The 15,585-nt window shown below is 41.9% G+C and overlaps 1 protein-coding gene across 5 annotated transcripts in view; it reads left to right on the top strand.

The window, feature by feature from the left end:
* The window catches only part of LOC115585019 (plexin-A1-like), a 295,372-nt gene that overhangs the window by 145,831 nt on the left and 133,956 nt on the right, over positions 1–15,585 (top strand). For all 5 annotated transcript variants that reach the window (XM_030423005.1, XM_030423008.1, XM_030423007.1 and 2 more), the window contains one exon: positions 1,067–1,198. In XM_030423005.1, coding sequence (XP_030278865.1) covers positions 1,067–1,198 — 132 coding nt within the window. The remainder of the gene's footprint in view (positions 1–1,066; positions 1,199–15,585) is intronic.

The raw sequence follows: 15,585 nt of genomic DNA on the forward strand, positions 1-15,585 counted from the left end.
TTTGAAATAAATTTTAAGTGCTACGCAGGGCTGCTTTTACAAGAGGTGGAGAGTATCACATCATTTTCTTGGACGTTACTGCTGCACCTTAGAAGAGACCTTTGCAGTGAAGATGGGATGAGTCTTGCAAAGTATTCGGCAATAATGTGTCATTGTTCCCGAGGGAGAGCCGCGGTGACCAATCGATGTCTGAGGATAATAAAGAAACGTCATGGGAGTGTTAGAATAAACTCAATAACGGTGCATGTGGAGCCGCGGAACTGAAGAAATCTCAGAAGAGGAATCTCACAACTCAAAAACAGATACAACATAATAGTCAGCTAATTAGTTAACTAATTAAAATAGCATGTGTGATAGCTGTATGGCTTGGTTGTTTGGGGGTTTGTTCTGGGCAAATGCTAGCTTGCGTTACCAAAAACGCTTCTACTCAAACACGCAGCTTTCAGCTAAATACAATGCTAAAGCTAACACAATAACACGTTACAAAGACAATGAATAAATGGTAACTTTATGGTTAATTACATCTAAGTTAATAGTTATTTAATTATTCACAAACAATGAAATGCTTCATTTCTCATTATTTTAAAATATTGTAAAGGTTAAAAACTTTTTAGCAACCACACAGTATTTATTTACCATTTTCAAATGTATTATAAAAATTCAAATTTTACAAAAAAACTATGATAGTGGTTTATTAAGCATTTCACTGTTAATAGTGAAAAAAATAGCTATTATTTACCATTTATTAAGGATGGCTATTTTAAAGTGTAACCCATAAAAAAACAAGTTGGCTAGCTAACACTGCTAACAAACAGCTACCATCTTCATAACTTTATCCTCGTCCTCAAATGATGAACCCTTATTTTTATTACCACCAAGGAACATCAAAACTGTTCCCACAGGGACTTTCTTTGTTAGAAAGTTGTTCCGAAGAAAAATGTTCACCATGAACCATATGGATTATCCCCCGAATATTCTTCTGTACTTTATTTTATTGTTGAACCAATATTTAAGAAATGTTGGCTTTCTACTCACGCCGTTTCCTTTTTCCTCTGTCCTCTTCCAGATCCTAGTGAACTCCATCATCCAGCCTGCCTTGCTGTATGAAAATGTGGTGGTGAGCAACGGGAGCCCCATCCTGAGAGATATGCTCTTCAGCCCAGATCATCAGTACTTATACGCCCTCACGGATAAACAGGTAAGAGAAGCAAGCATGAACACCCAAAACACAATGATCCACAGCCAGGCAGGGTTAAAAGTGCAGCCCATAATGCAGCCTGCAGTTGCCGTTGACAACCCTGAGGAAATGATGACTGAATATCAATAGTCATTTAACTGTCTGGTGGGTTTAGGGACGGATCCAGCGATACATGACAGCCTATGGCGGAAAAATACACACTTTGCTCAGTGCTATGTGTCTTTGCAATGATACACTCACACACTGCTTCCACACTCAGATGCGTTCACATGCCAATGACAAAGGATGGAGTGTTTCAGTGGAACAGCTCCGTTAAGACTTGATGAGGAGATACGTCTTAAACACACGCGCTGTGGGAGTGAGCCATCAAGCTAATTACATGCATATGGTACACCATACAGTACGTGACACATGTGCAGTTCAAGCAATATTACACACACGCACGCGCACACACACACACACACACACAGAGTCATAAGTGCTAATTAATGTCATGAATATTAATATGTGTCATATATAGGATGAAGCCCCATACCATCATTCCACCGGGGATACAGTATGCTGTACATGCAAACCTTTGCATATTAAATGGGAGAAAGATTTCTATCTGTATTTGTTAATTAATTAGACTATTAGAAGATGTAATGTATAAAAACTTTCACTTCAAAGACCCGGCCCAGTTTGAAACAGCACAATTCTGAAGCAGAATCAATGGACAGCGCTGACCTTTGATTGTACGGATAGCCGTGGAGTCCAAAATGGAGGCAGCTAATTAGCTGTGTTCCATCACCCTCTTTTATTAAAATGATCCGTTATAGTATAACCTGCGCTGCAAAAAAGGCATGGCTTGTAGAGAACTATGAGATAGAAGTCAATGGTACAAAATTGTTTTGAACACACCATGTGAACTCACTGTGAGCTAACAAACATGCGAATTGTCAATTAGCATTGGGATTTTTGTCCGTCCTCAGAAAGTCTTTATTGAATGAAATTATGTATGATGTCAAGAGAAAATTACAGAGTGGAAGTAAACATTATAGTAAAGAATAAATAGAAGGAAGCTCAGTAAGATATTGTGACTAAGAAATGCTAGTATAGTACCATCAGGCCATGTCGTTAGCTGTTAGCTCTCCAGCTACAGGAGTTCAACTAGTCCTGCGAGTAGTCCGTACATACATCACCGTCACAGCTTCTAGATTCAAATAGTTATTCATTTATTTATGTTATGTATTTGTATATGTGTTGAGGACAATACATTTAGGCGTTGTTACATCAAATTCAAGTGCAACTGATTGAATGTACGTGGGACTTTTAGCCGTGGTTAACTTGCTGTCCTTTTCCCTGGTCGGACTTTTGGAGAAAGAAACACGATACGACACTCAGACATAGACAAGCAGCCACATAGATACATAGTTTGCAAAGACATAGATGCATTTCACTGTGCCACCTTATGTTGAAAACAGGCCTCAAGAAAGTCTTATTTCAAAATGCAATAAAAGGTTTGGGCAAAAATACCTTCCGCAAAACGCATGACCAAACAAAAAAGGAATCCAATAGTTTGCCTGTTAAACCGATAAGGGAATGATGCATAGTTTCATGTTCTTCTCATTTCCAATACTAATCTCATCTTCAGTATACAACATCATCCTGCCACTGTGGCGTGTGGTTGTTATCTTTGAATGACGTCATTCAAAAGAGTTGGACTTCAGTCATGTCCTCTTCTCCGTCTTTACCTGCACGGCTCTCTCTTATCTCGTAACGGTTAATGACTGCGATGTGATAACCTTCAACAAGACTTCCCTGGTACGTAGACTGTAACTGCCATGCGAGCGCTGTGTCATTTACCAGCAATTTGAGATAATTGACTTCCTTGTGTCTGCATAAGCGCATAGAGGAAGTGGAGTGTAATTGATACCAATGGACGGCGACAGTGTTGATGTGACAGGGGGAAATAAGGCCCTCGGATCATAGCGGCCCAGGAAGCTTAAATATACTACACAGAGAGTCCAGATCTCCGAAGACAGACGCATTGATTTTGGAGAAACAGACTGGAACACATACACGTGTTTATATACACTAATATTTATTTCAGTGCTGTACATAACCAATATGACAGATATAAATAAGACAGCCAGTATTACAAAAAAATAGTGACAGAAAGGGAAATCTCAGCCAAACTGTTCAACAAGAAATGAGAGCTTTGGGAAAGCTTCACAATAAAACATCTACCCCCAAAAACGACCTTCTTTCAACAGAGACTGAGATTTCCAATTTGAATACATCAATTAGAATGACAATCACTGCGTGGTGTTCAACAAGTGCCTTTGTTTCAGCCACCAGTGCTCAGCAGAGTGAAGAAAGCCTCACTGCATGCTGGGAGTGTTGTCGGATTTTTTCCCTTTTAACTCCTGTCATCTGCATTAAAGATGACAGCCATCGCCACCAGGAAGTCCTTTTCAATTATTAAAGCCTGCGCTTTATTTTTTGATGAGCGCCGATATGTCCACTACATGTCTGTGCATGTCAGTGCAGTGATGGCAGGGAGCTCCGGTGACAGGAGAGAAGGCCTTGTGGAAACCACAATGCTTGCTCTCTGTGATGATACGAGGTGATACTTTTTTATAATTTACATGCAGGCAGGAAATGCGTGTGTCCGTCCTGTATATGTATAGGTTTGCCACATTCATGTCTTACCATTAAACATGACAATACTATCTAACAACTTGTATAATTGCTTTTAGAGATATTTAAAGGGTAGTTATGGGATAATTATGAATTAATTTACATGACAAGATCGATACTATTCTCTTATCTGCTAGCTAGAAGAAAAAACTATTAACGTATTTTAGCATAAAAATGACTAAGTATGACGAAACTGCTGGCTTAAAAGAAGTCTGCCTTCCATCACCCCATCATAGCACCTCACACATTCATTTTATACAATCCATACACCCACAGAAATATCAAATCCACAAGTTCTGTGTGCTGTAGCTATTTCTTGGTCGGTCGCAGGGACCTCCCGGAGTTTCCGTTGGTTGCCATGGCAGCCTCAATAGGACTCAACAAGAACGTGTTTCTGGCTTTCGAGGTGCTTTCAGGCATTTTTTGTAGTTTGGACAGAGCCAGGCTTGCTGTTTCCATAGGCTGCCAGTCTTTATGATAAGCTAAGCTAACTGTTCTTCTAATAAAGCCAAGTTATAAGAGTAGAATCAATCTTGTCATGTTAATTGCGAAGGAAGGGAATGAACCTCCAGTATTTCCCTAAATGTCTTTTCAATATCCATTAACCTTTCTTCTAAAAATCTCTATTAGCAGTTGGATGTGTTTCAAGTTCTGTCTTTCCAGTCTGCCTAATTACGTTTCTGACAAAATCAGAATGACACCAAATGATCGGGTAGATGAGATGAAATGACCATCAATAATGGTCAAAGCAGCGATGTTCCCTCACTTCCAGAGCTTCAGCCTCGACCAAATTCACAGTCCAGTCAGAGAATGAAATGGCGAGGGAGAGGGAGCTGGTGAGAGCTGAGGAGGTGGGAAAATATAATTGGTTTGCAGGATACGGTCCGTTCCTTTCCGCAACTCTTCCCGCCTCATCTGCTCAATATTCTTAGGGGTCCTCACTTCTGTCTCTCTCAGATGGAGTGAGTTTGTGGACTAACTGCTCTCCCAGCGGTGGCTTCAGACAGCACAGAATAGAATAAGGATCTCCCCTCTGCTGCAGAATGTGAACTTGTGTACCAGACTGTACAGGACCAGAGTGTGTGCAGAGTCTCCCTGGCCTACTGATGAGGAGCGTCTTCATAGCCAGAGGCTGTCTGGACCAGAGATAATGCATTGTGGTTTAAGGTCGCTGGCCAGGCCCAGGGGTGTATAAACTTCTGCTGTTTTCAAGCCAAAAAAAGTATCCGGAAGAAAAAACTCTTGCTGGCTCCCCTGGACTTGTTTGGTTATATTAACAGACCTGGTCTAAAAAGAAAATACAAGAAATTATCAGAGATAGCGCAGTTGAACCATATTTGATCAGTTGTCTTGAGATTGAAGACATTCAGACGTGAAGCCTCTTTTCCCTCCATAATGGCCGGAGTGTCTAACTGTAAACTCACCCCCCATTGGCCCAGGATAAGAAGGTGAGAATTAAGTGAAAAATATGAATAGCCTTTTAATGTTGAAGCTGTGAGCCTGTAGCTATAATGTCATCCTAACTCTTTGTATTGAAGATGTTCGTAACAAACAGTATTAGCAAGGTATGAATAAAAATGTCATGCTAATTAACACATTTTGCGGGTTGCTAATTATAATTAGCTTGTTAAATGTGGCACACATAGAAAAAAAAAATAAAAAATCACCAATACAGTATCAAACACTGACAACCCAAGGTATCTTGAAAACAGTTTAACCCATCATCAGACTGTTACCAAACATGCTAACGCTTAGCCTTCTCTTGTTTTATATAATTTTCACTTAACTTTTACTCTAAACACAATCCAAAAAACAATATTAAGCTAGCCACAGCAATTTAGTAGAGCTAGAATCGGTTGTTGTTGGTGAACATGTTAGCAAATGTTAGCCTACCTTTAGACACACAGTAGCATTAGCATTAGTTCATGGCCTTTTTTGCAGCACAGGGTGTGAGGCTCTTTAGCTGGTCTGCTTCACCGTGTTTAGCTGGTTGCTAACACTGTCAGACTGCTGTTCAAAGGTGCACTGTGTAAAAATTTGGTTCAAAAACAAAAACTGATTTAAGTTATTCAAGTTATCAATGAATGTGAAAAAGATGCCGTTTTTACATTATCGCGTCTATGTAGCTACTGTGTTGCAGATTTGTCTACTGAAATTAGCAAGCGGTCTAAACACAAACACTTTCTTGGAGCTCTGAGCTCATAGCCTGGACTGCTAGCTGCACAGCTAACTGAGCTAACTAGCAGCAATGAACAGTTATTTTGGGTTATATGTTGCCCCAGTTCTTTGAGCGTGAATTTGGCAGATGATCTTGATCCTGATCTTACGTATTGCACCTTTAGAGCTGGGTAGGTACACAGTGTAGGGTGGGCTTAAGATGGCTTTTTGTCCTTGTTTGAACCAAAACAGTAAAGTTCTGGGCCATAAAACTAAAAGCGGAAGGGAGTGACACATGGACCCTCTGGGTCCTCGGTGAAGTCAGCATTAGGACTCTCCTCACCATGCCACTCAAAAGCTTGTTATATACATACTCTCTTTAATGATCACTCTCAGAAGTGAGGTAAACCTTCACCATGTTTGTCCTCTCCTTCTCCTCTCCTCCTCCTCTTCATCCCTCCAGTCCCTCTCTCCTTGTTGAATAATAGAAATGCCAAGTGATGAGACCTCAAACATCAAAAAGCCCATTTCCCAGCTTGACAGAGCAATTTACCTTTTCCCATATTCACTCACACACATAATTAAAAGTGGTGGATTGGACTGCAGCATATAGACTGCGTATCTGTAGAGCAGCGCTGACTCACATAGAGGCATCCACACACACACACACACATACATACACACACACACACACACACACACACACACAGTGCGAAAACATAAAACTGTCCGATTCACCGAGAGAGGTGAGTTTTCGATTAGCGAGCGATGGATTTATACATGGCTCTCTTTGTGTCTCTTCTTCACACACACACACACACACACACACACACACACACACGCACGCACGCCACACACACACACACACACAGCCTCTCCATGTCCTTTCTGGTCTATGTATATCTCTGCCTGCCTGTAGCTTTTGGTTGCTCTCTCTGTGTTCGGCCGCATCACACCATATCTGTGCTCATAAAAAAAAACGGCACTAAATCAATTTTATCATTGCTGTTGTTTCCTCATTACATGGTCAAATCATACCCGATCTAATAAAAACAGCGGAGTAAGAGAGATTTTTCATCCTGTCATCAGCCTCTGGTGTAGACGTCACTGAGACAGAAATATTTCTGGTCTTGGTGTGTGTGTCCCTATGGATGACATCACCCTAATTGCTTTAAAGTAAATGACTAAGTGGATTACAGCTCATAATCTATTGATTTCTACTCTACCTTTGTACAGAACAACTCTTATCATATAATTACCAGTCGTGCTTCTACTATGCAACTATGCGCTTTTCTATTCACCTGTTTCCTGTTACAATGAATGACTCTGTCATTTCAATACATTTAATAGAGCCCTTGTTTATTTTCTGGATTTTCTAATCCACTCATTGTATCGACGTACAAGTGCGCCTGCGAGGCCAAGCCCCGTCTCTGATCTTCTGTCAGCCGTAACATCACCGCCACATTTCCACTACTGAACTCACGGGGCAAGGTCAAGCCTGCCCCGCTTGTAAAACAGCTTCGTAAGGTGACCTGTCGGCAGCAAATGCCTTCGTCCCCCCCTGCCTCGCGAGGCCGCCCAGACAGTGGCATAATGGTCTGATGATGTACCTCCGTGTATCGATTTAGCTACAGTACAGAAATGTACTCAGCCGTACTGTACCGCACAGTGGAGAAACCCTACCCCTGGCACCACATCAGACAGGGTTCATATTCAATTCACTCAGCATTTACTGCACTTGGAGGTCAGGGGGAGAAGACTGCCACGCTCTCCTTTTATAAGCAGTTCCTTTGGTGTTTGTCCAACTTTTTAAGTTACTAAAAAATGATAGTGAAGACAGAGACAGGGAGAATAATGAGGAGATGGATAGAGAAATCTAGCGGAAGTGCCCTTGGCCCCGTCAGCTAATTGGTGATTTGAGTCTTGGAACGGCTTGTCTTAGCAGTTGTTTTGCGTGGGCAAGCTGAAAATTAATGACGGGGTGCGGTTAAGACACCGTCATTTCGAGCAGAAGACAACTGCGGATGTCTCCTCTGAAGTCTCTCAGCGAGACATCGGCATCTATCAGTGCTGCAGCTGTCCGAGGCTCAGGTTTAAGACTGTGCCTTCAACTGACCACCGAACCCATTGCGTTTTGTTTTATCCAGAAGGGTTGCAAGAGGCATTAATAGAGAGCACTCAAATCTAGTTTTTTTTTTTTTTTGCATAATCAATAACGAGTGGTGGCTCGAAAAGCGGATGTAAACAGCCACTCTGTGTTTTCCCGAGGCAGAGAAAAATCTGTTGGAGTTGACAGCAGTCGGGGAAGTGCTGCTAGAAGTGTTGATGGCAGTTGCTCCTGTGCTCATTAGCAGTCTGTGTGGAACCCATGCAATGTGTTTTCATGAACTGGACAGAAGTCTTGTTTCTTCATGGTGACAGCAGTTCAGGTTGTTGGCATTGGAATTTCCAAACCATCAGATATGTGTATTGAATTGTTATATCAAATATGTATAGTACATTGTATTACATATCCTAGCATGGCAAAGTTAAGATGGCATTTTTGTAGCGTGCAGTCAAAAAAACTCAACCAAATGACTTGAAATGGTGCAGTGTACTTTACTAAATAAAGCCCTGCACTAGCACATTTTTGGATGGCATGATGTCTGCTGGAAACCTTCCTTACTTACACACTGACACACACACACACACACACACACACACACACCCCAGCTGTCAGTCGTCTGTCAAGGCAGAAAGATGAGTGATCGGCTGATCAGAATGTGATTTGTGAGACCGGTCAAAAAGACAGCGAGCGAGAGAGACATAGAGACATAGAGAGAGAGAGAGAGAGAGAGTGAGTGATGTCTTAATGTGGCTGAGAGGATCAGCGTGACTTGTGTCTGAATAAGGAAATTGGCTGAATTTGATTAGTGAAAGAACTAAAACTGAGTGACTGTAAAGAATGTGTGTGTGTGTATGTGCCAAAAAAAGTCGCGATCTGTGTCAGATCTTTTAACTCTCGCGTGTGGAAGTTTTAACGTCGGAGTGCATGTGCGGATTTTCGGACGAGGACGCATCGAGGGACAGTTGCATCATGTAACTTTAATAGTTTGGGATTTAAATTAGGGAAAATAAAGTTTCTTTCCTGCCAAGATTGTATTTTGATAATAAATACATAACTGTAGCCTTGTAGCTAGCCAGACTACAAGGGGAGTGTCAGTGTTCACAAATTTTGACCGCCGGGGAAAAAGAAAGAGGCCAGAGGCTAGGTAGTTAGCATGCTAACTTCAGTAGATATCTCTGCAGCACAATAAGTAGACGTCTTTGACAGAACATCAAAACTGTGATGCTTTGATCCATTACATATTGCACCTTTATAATTAACTAAAAAACGGTCTTGTCGGAGCCAGGAGGATGTTATGCAACCGCCGGAAACTTTGTGAAGTCACTGCTCCTGGCTCAGAAATAGTGGGGTTCAAAATCCCCAAGAAACACCGCAACATATTCACAAAGAAGCAAATCTTCAGATGACAGCAGAACTATCCCTTTATTGTAACTTCGGGGGACACAGGTGAAAAAGTAATACTACTTTGGATAGTGTGACTTGACAGTTTAAAGGAAGCACTCCCCTTTTGTTGTCACTAATATGGAGGGCGTATCTCTACATCAGGCCACACCCTGTGCGGTTGTACTGTATAATGCGAACTGAAATCTAAGCCTGACTCAGACAATACAGAACATTAACGTCACGCAAAGCAATGTACCTTCCCCTTACTATCTGTCTTGCGCAGGAGTGACACAAAGGGAAAAGATGACAAAGAGAAACATGTTGAGGGGGATTACTTTACAGGTGCCGCTCTTCATATCCACTGGCGGAGGCATTTTAGTTCCCCACAGCCTCTGATGTGAGGCCGCCAAAGTTTCCCATTGTGCCCTCGTTGTTGGGAAATGGCTAATACCTGCTCGTGATCAGAGAATTTATGAAAACCAGAGTAGAACACACTTTTAAAAGGATAATGATGGAGAGAGATCCTCTCTTCGCCAGACTCTATATATTTCATTTTTTTCTTTTCTCTCTGTCCGTCTGTTTTTTTCCCTCCAAGGTTAGGTCCGTCGTTGTCTACTCGTGATCTATGGCCTCATTTGCCGTGTTTTTTCGGTGTGTCCAGCCGAAATTCGTGACAGATGAGAGCATAACGGAGAGACAGAGGGGCAGGGGGAGAAGCAAAGGGGAAGGAAATTGGAGAGACAAATAAATAAATAGGTAGAAGAGGAAAAAAAAATGTCAGGGAAGGCCTCTGAAAGAAAATAAAATGCTTATTTTAGATCCTGGTGTCATTTATTATATACCTGTGTGTGTGTGTGTGTGTGTGTGTGTGTGTGTGTGCGCGTGTGTGTGTATATCTATGCATGTCGCGTACGTGACAAGCGCCCCTCGTTTTAATTAAATAATAAATCACATCCACATGTGGGAGTTTATATAGTTTATTAACTGACATGTGCCGACCACATACGGCTATGTCAGAATGCGCAAACTGCAAATTGCATATCTGCGTGCACTTCATTGCTGGTTACATGCGTGTTCGTGCGGCCGTCTTAAAATCCGTGCGCCTTTGCAGAGTAAGCCATCCATCAGCCTATTGTGGCATGATGGCGTCTTATATTGTCCCCCGTATTATACAGATGGGACAATTACAGCTGGGCCTATAGCCGCAGCTAGCTGGGACGGCACGGTACCCATATGCGGAATGAAACATCAGTCGCAATTACATTTGTGTGTCTCTCTCATCCATCCTTCTCACCATCCCTCATCTCCGACCCCCTCCTTCCGTTCTCTGCCCCCCCCCCCAATCTGCCACAAGGCAAATTAAGAGCCTCTCTTTCGTGACCCAATCGAGAGAGGCTCATTTGTGGCGGTTATTTATTTGTAATAACTCTCATCATCTACTGGGCTACTTCATTCACTCGCAAAAAAAAAAGAAGAAGGAGAGAAAAGCATCTGAATCCCATTGAACATTTCCTTTTGGTCACAAACTCTGCCCATGATGAGTTTGATGACTGAAATGAACGGTTGAAATGGACATTTTTTCCCCCCCCGCTGTGATCTCATTCTTTCTATCATCCTCCACCCTGTCTCCTAATTCTCCTGTCCTCTCCCACCCAACCCCGCCTCCCTGCACCGGCCATAGATGAATGTGTTTCCCTCGGCAGCGGCAAATAGGCCAGGGATGAAAATGCCATATTTAATATGAATAGGTGGTTCTCACTTACTTACTGTCACACACACACACACACACACGCACATGCTCCCCAGCCACCTCGGTAAGACAAAGAGTCTTTGGCCGAGCATCCTCCGTTTCCCATCCCATTATCTGTTTTCTAAAACTCAATAATTGAACTGTTCCATTGGAATACATCATCCGCCCCACTACCACAAGGCCCCATTGAATAAACTTCTCTCCCTGGCTGTTGTGCGCCAGCGCGACATGTTTTTTTTTTTTTTTTTTTTTTCCCCTCCCTCTCCCTCCATCAGATAGGCTGTATTACTATTTGTCCAGGCACGAGTAATGACTGCAATTTGCTGCTATTTGGTGTCCTGTGAGAGGCCTGTGCCTTGGTAATGGTGGCATTATAATAGTTATCAGACACAGGTTACTATTATCGTGCTATGAATCTGCCATAAGCTATTGTGACCGACTGTACATCAGAACGACACGGGAGGAAGAGGTGTACAATCTGAGGATGAAATGGAGGAATAGCTAGCATCCAGTTCAGAGATGTTTTTATTATGGAGGTCGTTCAGGGATGCAGCTTTATAAATAACCGCATAGTATGAACATGTATGTCCCTGCCACAAAAGATGAAATCATCTTGACATCACTGGATTTGTAGTGGGATGACTTACCTCCGAGACTAGGGAAAGTTTTTCTGCTGCTATGCTGTCATCTTTAACAAGCCCAAGAAGCTGGACTCTACCCCTAATTAGCTTACCGTGGTATTCTTATCCTAAATCTAACCAATCACACTAACTCAAGCGACCTGTCAGGGGCAGAGCAGGGCGGGTTTGAGCACGGAAAAGCACTGGGATCTAAAGTACCTCCCCTGCTGCTGGTCTGCTAACTAGTTCAGAGATACTGTGGCTGAAACAGACGAAGAGGTCAGTGTGTTTACTGGGGAAACTACAGCTCACTATCTGCTGTATCACTTCTGCAGCTGACATAAAAAGCTTTGGAAAACTTGACAAAACACTTTTTTTTTTTACAAGCTTTACAAAACACTGACACAAACCATTAACACCAGACCACTACGACCACCTCTCACTACTATGCTGATCTCCCTGATCACTGTCAGATTTATACGTCCAAACCTCACGACTGGACTAGAGAAAAAAATGTATCGAATATCATGCCAGTCTGTTGAACAGTGGTTGAGATATACCAGTCTGAGTAAAAACATTGATTTTAATTTGTTTGTTTCTTGCTTTATACCTCAGAGACGTTAACTGCGTCGTGTACCGATACATCCACACAGCAGTTAATCACGCGTCAATACAGTTTCTTGGAAATGTTTAAATATCGTGCACTGTCTTTTATGTGTAAGACGTTGTGTTTTAATGCCGCCTGCAGAAATTGATACTGAATGTTCAATCCTGTGTATTCTAAAACTACTAAATCTTATATGTCAGAAGGGGAAACTTGACGGGCACCGGGAACTGTCTCAGCACACCACAAATTGACTGAGAAATGCTGTCTTGAATGTCAAGTTTTTCGCTGCAGACTCGGGGAATATTTTGCCTACACCGGTCACGGCTGGAGCAGGTTCTAGCGGAGCGACAGAGAGAATGAGGAAGATGAATGTTTTTTCATTCGAGAAGCTGTGATGTTCAGTTCAAAACTAATGCGCTGATTGGGTGAACGCGAAATAAAAGATGGGATAGGAGAATGAGCATATTTGAAGTACAGTGACATAAAAAAAAAAAAAAAAAAAAGCCGACATATGCATCCGCGTCTGATTAATCATGCAGCAGTTGTTCAGGCGAAGGACATGAAAAGAGCCTGATTTACTGTTTGAAGGTAGAGAAGTTAAAAAAAATCGGCGCATAAAGGCAGAGCTTCCTCTTTGAAGGTTCCTCCACTGCTGTGCCTGCAGCTGCCATTAGAATTCACCCTCACCACCTTCCAGCTCACCTGGCGTGCCCCCTGCCTTGGCAGCGTTATTGATGTCGTACTTCACCTGACTGAGGCAGCTGGAGTCGTGTGCGCGCGCGTGTGCTCATGTGTGTGAACGTGTCTTGGGCGGTCAGTGATCTATTTAAGTATTTAACAAGCGCCCCAGAAAAAAAAAAAAAAAAAAACTTTGTCTCAAACTCTCGGTTTGTGTGTGTGTGTGTGCCTGTGTGTTGCCTCGGGCAGTTTTCTGTCCTGCCAATCCGTCTGTCAGCGGCAAACGGCATCCAGCAGGTTGAGATACAGCACGCAGAAGCGGATACACTGGTGATGTGGGAGATTTAAGAGAGAACAGAGTAGACCTGAGTGTGCACGGGTATGATTAAAGCTGTTTCAAAACACCTTCTTAAAGGATAATTCCTCGACTACAGAGTGTTCAACCGCCTGGGTGAGATTCATGGTAACTCTGCCTCATGATTGTGCAGACAGATGGCGGATGCTGGAAACGCAGACAGCAGCAGGAAAAACATGTCTGTTTTATGATAACGGCAAAGACGACTTATGTGTGGAAAATGGACTTCTTAAATGATGACTTGTCTCCGTCTCGCCTGATGTTCGGATACGTCTTTGCTTGCAGCGTGAGGGACAGGTACATTTGGGCAGCATTGTTTGATGTCCTTGTTAATACCCAAGTTCTCCGATTTCCCCAAAGAGATCATTAAAGTTTCCTCTTATCTTAGTCATGCAGACACACAGATGGCAGCCGGTAGAGATTTAGCGGACAAAAGGAGTAATCCTTGATGTTTATCTCAATGGTGTTAAGTACAATAGCATATTCTTTGCAAGGAATTCACCGGCATTAAGCAAACTCGGTTCGCTTACGAGGGCTCATGCAGGAGTCTGTCTTCCAGCGTGTAAGATTCAGTTTACGAAAACAAGCCGAAAGAATGAAGGTCAAGTATTTCCTTTTGAAATAGCATTTCATTTGAGCGCTGCAGCTCCAGTTTTAGAAGACGATTTTCGAAGTGTTGTAGTTCTTGACAACATGAAGGTTTTATAGAGAACATATGTTGTTATTTATTCATAAGTACAACTGAAATGTGATGATTTATTATGCGTTGGAATGTGTTGTATTGAAATGAAAGCCAAACACCCTGGAGAAATGGGTCCCTTGCTGCATTAAAGGAGTACTCAGGACTTTTTTTTTAGTCACACATCCATAGATTTTGCGGACTTGCAAGGGACGTATTGAGACAATAATGGACAAAATTGTTGCAGCAGAGGCCGAGATGTCCTCTGTACCAACTGTCACGGCAACCCATCCAATAGTCCAAATTAACTTCTTATACATCTCATTTTTAAAACCATTTGATCCTCTTTCCTTTTACTCATTCTTTTATCCTTGTTTTTGTTCTCATTCGTTTTATCCGTATCTTAATCCTCTCTTGTGATGTCATCTTTTTATCGTCTTTATCGTCTTTTATTTCGTTTTATTTGTTTTTAACTGCCTCTATGTGATGTTGACATTTTTTAGTTCTTCAGTTCCTTTTCTTGTGATTACTCATATTGAAATTGTGTGTTTTGCCTTCTCGTTTTAATCCCTAGTCTGGGCTCGTCTCTGTTTGGCTTCTCTGTCTGGCCTTTCTCCTACATTACATCATCCTCTGTTTTTCCAAAGTCTGTTTTTTAAAATGTGTTATATAGATAAAATAGTTATTATATTGGTATCATATTATAACATTGCAGTCAAATATATGAATATATAAATATATTATGAAATAGGAATACATATTTTTAATTGTAGGCTTAGTAACGCGTAATAAGTAACATATTATATTACTCCATTACTGCTAAAAGAGAATACATTAGTGTAACGTGTTGCTTTTGTAACGCGTGACCGCCAGCACTGCTTATCAACCCAATTACTGTTGAGATATTTTAGTTTGGACCCAGGTTGGAAGCATGCCGAGTCAGAATAACCCTGATGGCATCACTGGAGGAGCAGTTCTCCTCATGAATAGTAAACTGATCTTAAAGCGTACAATTAACAGCGCCCCTTCAAAGTATGGAGGAGTCTGGGACCAGTTTTCTTTCAGTTTTAATGCATTTGTAATCCATTCTTCATACTAACAGCGACATGAGGTGGTTAAAAAATCCTTCTACATATAATGGAAAATTATCAACGCACAAATAACATACAGCGGGATTTTTGGTTTTAGTTTGAAAGGACTTTTGAAAGCTTGTTTGTGATTTGTGATCTACTTTTCAAGATCTAGACGTGCACTGCATGTTTTCATCAGTTGTCTGATCCCCAGGAGGACTGTGGGTGGTGCACAGTATATTACAGAGAGCGAAGTTTGTGCGAGGGTGTAATCTCAACCCGTCGGTGTGTTTACATGT

This window comes from Sparus aurata, chromosome 7 (assembly GCF_900880675.1).
Source record: "Sparus aurata chromosome 7, fSpaAur1.1, whole genome shotgun sequence".
Classification (NCBI taxonomy): domain Eukaryota; kingdom Metazoa; phylum Chordata; class Actinopteri; order Spariformes; family Sparidae; genus Sparus; species Sparus aurata.